At 34.9% G+C, this 11,367-nt stretch overlaps 1 protein-coding gene across 2 annotated transcripts; it reads right to left on the bottom strand.

The window, feature by feature from the left end:
* Positions 1 to 2,277: 2,277 nt before the first annotated feature.
* LOC131943532 (folylpolyglutamate synthase, mitochondrial-like) lies at positions 2,278 to 11,264 on the bottom strand. 2 transcript variants are annotated; one of them, XM_059303705.1, is made up of 12 exons: positions 10,985 to 11,264; positions 9,415 to 9,546; positions 8,988 to 9,227; positions 7,983 to 8,228; positions 7,416 to 7,493; positions 6,882 to 7,026; positions 6,300 to 6,389; positions 5,340 to 5,437; positions 4,437 to 4,489; positions 4,183 to 4,258; positions 3,894 to 3,978; positions 2,278 to 3,408 (listed from the first exon to the last, which is right to left on the bottom strand). In XM_059303705.1, the coding sequence occupies exons 1-12, from the start codon at positions 11,120 to 11,122 to the stop codon at positions 2,930 to 2,932; spliced, it is 1,860 nt and encodes a 619-aa protein (XP_059159688.1). In that variant the 5' UTR covers positions 11,123 to 11,264; the 3' UTR covers positions 2,278 to 2,929. The 2 variants fall into 2 exon arrangements, with proteins under 2 accessions (XP_059159688.1, XP_059159689.1); XM_059303706.1 differs by having other exon boundaries at positions 3,909 to 3,978.
* Between the last annotated feature and the right edge of the window lie 103 nt (positions 11,265 to 11,367).

The following is an 11,367-nucleotide window of genomic DNA, read 5'->3' as shown; positions in this document are numbered from 1 at the left end:
TTCCTATTACAATTTATTAAAACCGTTTTCTAAAACGCGAAATAACGGCTAAAACTCGTTTTCTAACATGGCTTTTTTATAATGCAAAAAAGTGACGTCACACCATCTGAACCCCCCCTCCCCCTCTTCACACACCGTCATACACTTACGGCCCCCCCCTCTCCCCTTCGAGTGTGACGTCATTTATGGACGACCCCAAGCCTCTACAAGGTATCATTATCACAATATCACTTACGTTGTGGTGTCTAGCGGCTGACATTTTAGAACCCCCGAGTTCTCCGGTGTCGTGCTGGGGTTATTCTAAGTGTCGCGCTCTGACGTGAAAAAACTAGGCCCCGTACAAAACCGTCTCACTAGATCGATACTCATGATCGCATTCTTCTGTCCGGGGTCAGCGGTCTAACATCGATCTTTTGGTATGCGGCTCAAATGACGTGTGTGTGAACGGCAGCCATAGGGTAATGAGAGGGGCGGAAGGTTTTTTTATTATTGAATAAATTATGCTATTTCTGACGGAAATAGGTGCCTTCTTCTAACAAATTTAAATATATTATGTATATATATATATATATATATATATATATATATATATATATATATATATATATATATATATATATATATATATATATATATATATAGCCTATACATATAAATATAACCTATATTAATATATATATAGCATATATATATATATATATATATATATATATATAGTAAAGTAAGTAAAGTTTCCCTTTCAAACCTGACGGCCTATGGGGCAAGTGAAGTAGAGTTCACTTGTTTCTGTGACCTCGGCATATGAAGAGATAGTGTGGTCAGCACTATGCCCAGCCGCCTTTACTTTCCCTAACATGAGTTAGGTACCCATCAGAGTTGGGTGGACTCAGGGACGGTCTACTGACTTGAACCCGGATTCGAACTTGAGACTTACGGGTTAGCAGTCCAGCTCTCCACCGCTCGACCACTCCGCCCCTATATATATATATATAGCCTATATATATATCGGCTATATATATACATACACACATATATATAGATGTATTCGAATTTTTTGTCTTTTGTTAGACCAATAGCTTAATATATTATTGAAACATCATTCCCATTAACAAGTTAGAAACCTTGAGGCAAGCGGGCGGGGGGAGGAGATGTAGGGCCCACAACCTTTATCTTTAAAAGTAAAATGGTTTTGCTTGTCCATAATTAGGTAATAAAAATAGCCTGATTGCAGCTGGTCAAGCAAATATTTCATTGTTATGACATTATATATGACTTTGCTTCATTTGACTTTAATAAACACAGTAACACAATTTACAGTCTACTAAACAAAAAACTGATTACATTAACTCTGATCATAAAAAAATAAAATTTTATTTTAAAAAAAATATATTAAATGCATTAACAAAAAAAAAACATGTCTGTAAAATTATGCAATTTTTTAAAGTGACAAAGGTCACACCTGTCTTTAGATAAAATTACAAACACAAAAATAAACAAATGAGTTCTATTTTTACTACACTAATAACACGTGTCTAATTTTACCCCACAAGCAAAGGCTAAAAAACTGAGACCATAAACACTTCAAGTAATGAAACAAAATATTTTTGGTTATTTCTTTTTGGTCACTTTTAGAACAAGAGTAAAGTTTATGATTTTTTATTATTATTTTGTAATGAGGAGTTAATGCTAAAATTAAGCCATTGCCAAATTATTTTTTAAGTACCAGTACCAGTATGAAAAATATCTAGACCCAAAAAGTGTTTTAATAAGCACAAATATGTTTTTTCACTACATAAATTGACAACAAAGGTACTGGTTGACAATAATTTTAAATGTCTATCTATCTATATTTATATCTCAATTTATATCTATCTATATATATGCAAAAATATCTATCTATATATTATATATATCTATATATGTATTGATGTCTAAAACTAGTTATAGTTAAATAATACATTTTTATAAAATAGTGACAATAATCTCAAACATTTCTTAAAGATAAAATACTGAATAAACAGACCCATATTTTTAAAATAATGTTCAAACAAAAGTGCTGTGTAGCCATTAGTGCTGAGTTCAAGAAACTAGCCTCAACCAAACCAGGAAGTGATTACAGGCTTACTAAAGGTTCTTGCATTACAATATCAGGGGAAGTAACCTAACAAACAGGGGAAATAACCGTAGGCTGGTATAACTTCTTGTACTCAAAAATCCAGACCCTGGACATAATGTTTTAATAAAAAAAAAACACCAAACGAAAGATCTGATTTTTTTTCTGGAGAACTCCAGGTTAACAATTATCAGGGAATGTAAAATAGCATTAAAAACAAGAGACATTGTAGAGATGAAAGCTGATGACTTAAACAGGCATAAAAAGTTAAATGCAAAAACATTTATGCAACTTTAAAAATAAAGGCAACATGATAGGAACCGGGAGGTGGGGAAAGTGTAGAGTAGAATTAGTGAACAACTGCAAAACAACTTGACAGCATCTTAAATAGGTAGCATTACAAAAACTGGCCATGTAACATAATTCGTATTTTATTGTAAGAAATACAATTGACATTTGAGATTGTTTACAATTATATAAAATTATAACAAAATATGTGCATTGAAATATCAATAAATCATTAACTTTATCAAGAAAAAACACAGTAAGCTTTTTAAAGAAAATTATATATTTTTAAGAAAAATAATTGCATTTATTGTTAAGAACTTTTACAACAGCAACCCAATAAAATTGAAATGTTCCAGTAAATCTGATTAAAAATTTACAAAAACACCAGTCACAAAAATATTTTTAAAATCTGAGCTTATACAAAAATAACAATTTAAAAAATAAAAAAATATAACAACCTTATAAGGTCCTGATTAAGAACCGAGCAAAATTTTCTAATTTTTTTTTTGCCTCCCACCACGGAATACGCTAATCATTCATATGAGGTGTGATGACACCTAAGACACCCCCCACCAGATGAAGACTGCCGGTGATTAAGACCTGCACATGACCTGCTGTAGCTACAGGACTTTCAACACACTGACCAACAAAAGCAGCATCTCGTCCATGTGCTGCCCATACCAGGGCATCATAAATACAAGGAAAGACAAAGGACGGAACTTTTTTCTTAACCCCTTCATGGGAAGAAACACGTTTTACATTTTTTGTTGCAATAATGTCAGTCGGAACACTCAAATCATTAGTTTCGTCAAAATGGGAATTTATTACAGATTTTTTTGGACCGAACACTAAGGAATCTTTCTCGTTGTAGTTAATATCCAGCTTGTCTGTTGGTGTCGAGGTTACAGACCCATCTGGTTCATCATTAAACAGCTTGTCCCAGCTCTCTCTGTTGCACTCAGCACGCTTCAGCATAGACTGGCATGTTACTGTTTTGTTGAATTGGTCTGTCAACATTTCAGAATAGAGTTATCTCCCTGTCTGTACAACTACATTAACTTAAACACATTTGTAATCAAACTTCTTAAGTAATCTTAAATTTTAAAAAACAACTAAAGAAAGTGCACAAAATCTAAGTCTAATACTAATTAAAAATTCGAATAAACTTTACTTGCAAACTGAAAAATCTTGAAGACCACAGCACTTGTAAATCTAAACCTCTAAGTATGTCAGGGTTAAAATTTGAAGTTCCCTTTTCAAACCTGATAATCCATGGGGCAAGTAATGGTTAGCTTTATGCCCAACCGCCTTTACTTTCCATAACTTGAGTTAGATACTCATCAGAGCTGGGTAGACTCAGGGACTGTCAACAGACTTGAACCCAGATTCAAACTAATGACTATTGGGTTAGCAGTCTAGCACTCTACACCGCTAGGCCATGCCTAGGTATGATCAAATGAAAAAAATTCAAATAATTTTGTAAATTACTAGCCTAGATAGATCTCACCAGCTATGTTCATGGACTCATCAGTTGACAGGATATTGGTGCAAAAAACAGCTGCATCAAAATCACAGTCCTGAAATCAGTAAAAAAAACCTATTTAATTTGCTATGTTTATGATTTGCTTATGATATAAACAATATTAGAAGCCTAATCTTCACACTGTCAGTCATATTCTTCCTTCATCCAAAACCAATGGATACCCAGCTTGAATGGTATCATCAACAACAAATTGTAGATACTCCTCACACTATACATATGTAATACACACAGGCGTTACCTTCAAACAACTTAAAAAAGGTTCCACATCTCTATCTCCAGTTGAATTGAATATCAAAATACGTATCACATTTTGACTGAAAAAGTTATAAATACATCAATTAAAGTCTTGAAGCAGATAAGTAAACCATTCAAAGCAAAAATAGCTACGACTAAAAAATACAAACTTGTAATATATTTATAACAGTCTAGGATATTCATTGTTAAAAAAAAAATTCTATGATTAGATAAAAAGACACAAAAATAATGGCCCACCTGAGTTGTACTTTTTCTTTATAAGATGCTTCTTTAAACCAAGCAGAACATACCTGAAGTTAAAACAATAAAAATATGAAGCACACAACCTGAAGTTAGATAATAGACATGAAGCTTTAATAAAAGGAAAAAGTAAATCACCAGCTGAAAATTTTTGAAATGAGCTTTGCTACAACCTGATTACCTACCTACTCCTCTTTGAATGAATACATGCAGTATTTTTTATATTTGAAATTAACTCATGTTACGATACTAAGGAAACATAAGTAATGAGGTACATCTGCTTATATGTAACTTTTAAAGATTCTTTAGAAGCACAATTGGATGTCCTGTGCAGCTAACTACATACATCCCCCTGCCTAAACCACCTACTCCCAGTGTAGGAAGGGTGAAGTGAATACACTACCCTTGGCTAGAAGGTTCAAAAGCCTCAATGCTCTCTTTGGTATTAGCTCCATTGAGATAGTATGTGACATTGTCCCTGGTCACAATTTGTGTCCTGCCTACTCCCAGTACAGGAATAATGAAGTGAATACACTACCCTTAGCTTGAAGGTTCTAATGGAAACCAGTGTTAGAAAAAAATACCTCAATGCTCTCTTTAGTATGAGCCCCATCAAGATAGTATGTGACATTGTCCCTGGTCACAATTTGTGTCCTGCCTACTCCCAGAACAGGAAGAATGAAGTGAATACACTCCCCTTAGCTTGAAGGTTCTAATGGAAACCAGTGTTAAAAAAAAATACCTCAATGCTCTCTTTGGTATGAGCACCATCAAGATAGTATGTGACATTGTCCCTGGTCACAATTTGTGTCCTGCCTACTCCCAGTACAGGAAGAACGAAGTGAATACACTACCCTTAGCTTGAAGGTTCTAATGGAAACTAGTGTTAAAAAAAAATACCTCAATGCTCTCTTTGGTATGAGCCCCATCGAGATAGTATGTGACATTGTCCCTGGTCACAATTTGTGTCCTGCCTGGCCATGAACATGAGGACAGACCTGCAGAAATGAACAAAGTCTGTGTACACATCATGCGCAAAATATCTGCACATTAATATTTACAAATTCAAATCCAAAGCAAAATTGATCACTTATTGTGATGTCAAGTTTTTAAATTGTAAATAGTTAAATAGTACAGTACTGGTTCTTCTTCTTCTTCTTCGTTCTTAATTTTAGTGTTGGAAGGGATCCCCTCCAACACAATTAAGGATACGTGTCAACTGGTTATGCGTCATTGAGGCCATTGACTCCGATTTCAGCCTGCTTTTCTTTTTGGATTTGCTTCAATAGCCTTTGTCCAACCAAGAACAACCTACAAGGCAGCAGTTGTTTGATTTTGGAGTTGTCTCTCCTAGAAGAGTGGCTATCCCCAGCTAACGAGCCTCATCTGCCCGAGACAGTACTGGTTGAAGAGGTGGATTTGGGAGTAAAAGTTCCATTGTCAAAGCATGGGGGTTTAAAGTCATATTTTCTACTCAGCCATACCAGTTTGTCAAAATGTAGTTATCTTGTTTCATTTGAGACTCTTAGGGGGCAAGCATAATCCCCAGTCCACGGACAGCAAGCCGCTGGTCAGATAATTAGCCAGTGGACTGGTAATTGCTAAGGGGTCATCCATTTATGATGTCCACAAAGTTTTTGGATTTTGGGACCACCCCTCCCCCCCCCCCACAAAAATCCACTTATTTCTTATTTCCCTTATAAATGTCCATACTTGTCCACAATTTTTTTCAACCCCCCCCCCCTGTGTGGATGTCATAAATGGATGACCCCTAATGACACCCCCCCCCCCCCATGTAATCTGTTTTAGGAAGAGTCCATAGAGAGAGCAGAGAGTGTTGTTAATGGAGAACCAACTGACCACATATTGTAGCATCATCAAGTTCTTGGACTTCCAATACTGGAATGTTCTCTAAGGTCTGATGGTCTGGGGTTCCAGGCAGAAGCTCTTCTGAAGAAGTTTTTGATAAATGTTAATGTTTTGAATCAATGTGTTGTGAAACATGTATTCATAAAATATGTAATACAATACATTAAAATCAAACATTAAGTCATAATCCATTTAGTAAAAAAAAAAAACAAAAAAAACCTCAGCAATATTACTTAAAAAGTGGTTGATAAGTGATAAATTAGTTACTATTTAATCAATTTTGGGGGGGGGGAAAATCTGTATTGATTATTCAATAAAAAAAAGAATGAGATGAAAAAGCAAATAGTAGAAATCTATAGACATGAGGAACTAAAGTGATGATAACAAGGATATTTACTTAGCAAAAAAGTTAAAAGCTGATGTTCCCCATAATAATACACCCATAATTAAATCGCTAGTCACAAAAAAAAAATGAATATATAAGGGTAGAGCTATCAGCATACTTATAATTTATTACAATGAACGTATCAAAATACAAGACAAACATTCTGATATCAAAAAGTAAAATCTTACTCTGGCCATTCCTTTTCTCCCACATGCGGCACAGCTGGACAGCCAATGCTGCATTCTCTATCTGCTTTGCCCCATCTATGCCAAGGTGAAGGTTGTACTTATCAACCACTTCACTTCTGATTGGCTCAGCTAGGTAAAGGGGGTTCTGGGTTAATAAAACAATCCTTGTGTGAAGCAAACAACTCAACCAACAAACAGCAATAAATCATTGTACAGTTATTTTTTTTTAAATGAATACAAATTTAATTAATTACAAAACGTATATCTTTCTTGCTAATATTCAATATAAAATATTTTAGCAATATTAAAAAAAACTCTGCTGAATTTTTTTTTTAAATTCGCTGTTTAGATAAACAACTACCAAAATATATAAAAAATATATAATGCATCTATATTTATATACACATACATACATACATACATCAGAAAAAGTTTTATAGTTATTATTCAGTTTGATTTATTTTTCATTCTAATATTGTGATAGCATCTTTTGAAGGAATGGAAATCTAAAAATGAATTTTATAACTATGATACCTTAATCTCCTTGGCTCTATCCAGCAAAACTTGAAGAGCATTTGAAACTTGTGGGACAGTAATTGCAGGGTGACCTGCCTAAGTTTACAAGACATAACATTTAACATTTCAAAATAAGAAAATATCACAAAAAGGTGCACATTACCAGGACAAAAAAAACTAAAGATCAAAATCTGGACAATTTTCTACTTAAATATATCCAAATAAACATTTTTTTTTTGGGACGGAGTGGTCTAGAGGTAGAGAGCTGGACTGCTAACCCGTAAGTCTCGATATCGAATCCGGGTTCAAGTCAGTAGACTGTCCTTGAGTCCACCCAACTCTGATGGGTACCTAACTCACGTTAGGGAAAGTAAAGGTGGCTGGGCATAGTGCTGACCATACTATCTCTTCATATACCGAGGTCACAGAAACAAGTGAACTCTATTTCACTTGCCCCATAGACCATCAGGTTTGAAAGGGAAAACTTTAAACATTATTTTTAAATAATATTAACTAAAAGTTTCTGTTTCCATTAGCTTATTATTCTGCCAATTTCTAAAAAAAAACTTAAAACAAAATGATCACCTTAAAAATTCCTGCCTTATTCCAAGCAATCTGTTCTATAGTGTTCCCCAAAACTGAAGTGTGGTCAAGTCCAAGGGAAGCAACTCCACACACCACAGGTTTTCTGAAGAAATTTGTGCTATCATACTGCCCTCCAATGCCTACCTCCATAATGGCTACATCAACACCTTCAGCAATAAAGACATGCAGGGAAAGGACGGTGAAGAAAGCAAAGTATGCTGGCATTCCACCACCTTCCTCCTTATCCTGTGTGAATTCAATTTAGTTCAAATAACAACAAAGTTTGAAAATGTTTATTTAAATAATAAACAACACATAAACAACACTGTTAATCACAAAGTTTAGCATGAGCAAATAAGAAATGTAAACAGTATTACATTATAAGAAGGGACACTGTCAAATGGTAGTAATGGTCTATAAGTGTAATGAGGTGGAATTTTGAGACCCATTCTGTGACCTTGATGTATAAAGGGATTGTATTTAGCACCTGTCAGCCTTAAGATATTGTGTGTTTAGCATCTGTCCAGGTTAAGATGTTGTGAGTTTAATCTATTTTGTGTGTTAAGCACCTGTCAGCCTTAAGATATTGTGTGTTTAGCATCTGTCCAGGTTAAGATGTTGTGAGTTTAATCTATTTTGTGTGCTAAGCACCTGTCATGGTTTAGATGTGTTTAGAACCTGTCTTGGTGAAGGGAAAATGTGTTCAATATTTATACTGGTCAAGGGATTGTGTGTTTTATCATGACCTGGTCAAGGAATTTTGTATTGAGCACCTTGTTTAGGTAATTTAAGCCAATGAAGTAGAGTTTGTATCTGTGACCTCAAAATGTATAGTTAACATGATACCCAGCCATCATTACTTACCCAAATCAAGTCAGGCATACAATAACTCATAAGCTAAATTTTTCAACCTCAAGGTTAGTATTGGTGCTTTACTATTTGACCAGTTGACCCAACATTCAATGTTTACTATTTAAAAACTAACAAAAAAAAAACAACTCCTACCCCAGTTTCAGTTTGTTTTAAGGCAGTGTAGACTTTCCAGAAGTATTTACTGAACATCTCCTTGCTGAGAGGTCTTCCATTGATCCGGATCCTCTCCCTCACTTCTATGAGATGTGGGGAGGTGAAGAGGCCAGTTTTGTAACCTTTTGAGTGAAGGATCCTTTCACAGAAAGCGCAGGTGGACCCTTTGCCTTTAGTGCCACTGACGTGGATCACAGAGAGATTGTCGACTTCCTCCACCTGAGAACCAAAATCAACAATTGTTGGTATTAAAAAATTCTAAAAAAAAAAAAAAAACCTAAACCTAGGAAAAAATATTTTTAATTAGCAGATATCGGATATCCCCTTTTTTTGTTCTCAAGAACTAAAATAATGTATCACACATAAATCTATGATTTTGTATGTACTATATGCAAATTTGAGTTACCGTAAGGCCTGAGCGATGAATATAACGGTTCATGTTGGGAACGCTCTTAACATTTTTTTTGTCCTTTGATTCACGTACTTTAGCTATTGTTTCAGCATTTGATTGAAGGTTTTGAAGTGCTATCACTGCCTCCTGGTTTAAAAAATCAAAACATTAGTGATATCAGTCACAATTAATAGTTATTTTACAAATTGCTAAACTATTACTTTTAAACTATATTTAGGTATTATGTTTGTGATTTTTGCATGGAGTAGTAATGTATTCGAAGTTTATAGGATTATTATAAGAAAGATAAAATGGGATCTATACATAAGATATTTATAGAGTACATTTTCTATAAAGTTAAATTAGCATCACAGAAATAAGCATGAGAAAAAAAAATTCTGGTTCTTGGCAGGAAATAACTTGTAAATCTATAGTTTTGGCATAGCCTTACTATTGATACTGATGTCCAATAATATACTCTTCAAAAAATAGGTGTGTCTTCTTCTTCTTCTTAATTTTAGTGTTGAAAGGGAACCCCCTCCAACACAATTAAGGATACGTGTCAACTGGTTATGCGCCATTGACTCCGAATTCAGCCTGCTTTTCTTTTTGGATTTGCTTCCATAGCCTTTGTCCAACCAAGAACAAACTACAAGGCAGCAGTTGTTGGATTTTGGAGTTGTCTCTCCTAAAAGAGTGGCTGTCCCTAGCTAACGAGCCTCATCTGCCAGAGGGCTCGACTCGAGACTTTTCGGTTTAGCAACCTTGAGCTTTACCAACTCGACCACGCCAACATAGGTATGTTAGTAGTATTGTTACCTTTACTAGTTTTATGGTTAGGAATCAGGGTTAGGCATATGGCAAGACTAGGGTTGGGGTTAGCATTGACATTAGCATGCCATTTATGTATCTTAGTTAACTGTCAGCAACCCAACACCACTTTTTTAAGAAGATTCTATTATCGGAAACTGGTATAAAATCCTATTTCTATAAAATTAGCCTAGCAGTCTGCGTTAAAAGACAACACATGAACACAGGATTTGGTGATGGTGAAGTGAAGAAATGTGATGCAGCATACATTTCACGCCCACTTTGCACCTTCTCATCTTCACCAGTTTGTTCTATTGTTATGGTCAGAGGATTTCTTGCTAAACTAGGGCTTGAGTCACAGAAAATTGAAATACCGTAGGCCTAATAAGTAGTTTTAAGTCCAAATGAGCTAGGTCTAAATCTAATCGTGGAAATGTCAGTTTTAATAGCTGGAAAAAGATACGCATGTGCAATGGAGAGAAACTACTACTTGCCTTCGCGGCGATGTTTTCTATTGTACTGCACATGAGTGTGTTTACAACTGTAAAACCCTAGCCCTATCATTAACCCTAACCCTAGCTCATCCATGGTCATTGCGCATGAGCAGAACTATCTTTTGCTGACCAATTGGAGACGCTGGGGTGAAAAATCTTTTTCCGCGTAGTCACTTCGTTATTTTTTTGTCTGGTTGGTTCGAGACAGATTTCTGGTTTCTTTGGTGTTAAATTAAATAAAAAACTATTTAAATTTAAAATGTAGTGAGTATTGCTTTTACCTCATAGCCACCAGCTAATGAAGAAAAACTTGAGCTAGATCTATCCAGTTTTAAATTTGTGCTCCTGCTTTGCTGGGGAGTGTTTGTAAACAACTGACTTGTCATGGTTCTTACTAGATTTCGAGAGATCTTTATCATACTTTACAGAACGGTTTTTTCAAATACAGTTTGAGTTATAATTCATAGTTTATATTAGATCTAGTCTACTAGAATTAGTCTAGACCTAGAACTATAGATTTACTACCGGCGAACATGCTGCTGCTGTCGATGTTGTTGTTTACTCAACGTTTATTTCGGAATAGGCTAAATACCAGAAAATAAAAATAACACCAGAAAGCTGCAAAGGCAAAACCCCAAGTAAGTTAACGTACACTTTGGGTTAC

This window comes from Physella acuta, unplaced genomic scaffold (assembly GCF_028476545.2).
Source record: "Physella acuta isolate Inbredline_101_S28 unplaced genomic scaffold, ASM2847654v3 ptg000460l, whole genome shotgun sequence".
Lineage (NCBI taxonomy): Eukaryota > Metazoa > Mollusca > Gastropoda > Physidae > Physella > Physella acuta.
The sequence above is the reverse complement of the archived record's forward strand: the minus strand, read 5'-3'. Positions and strand labels throughout refer to the sequence as shown.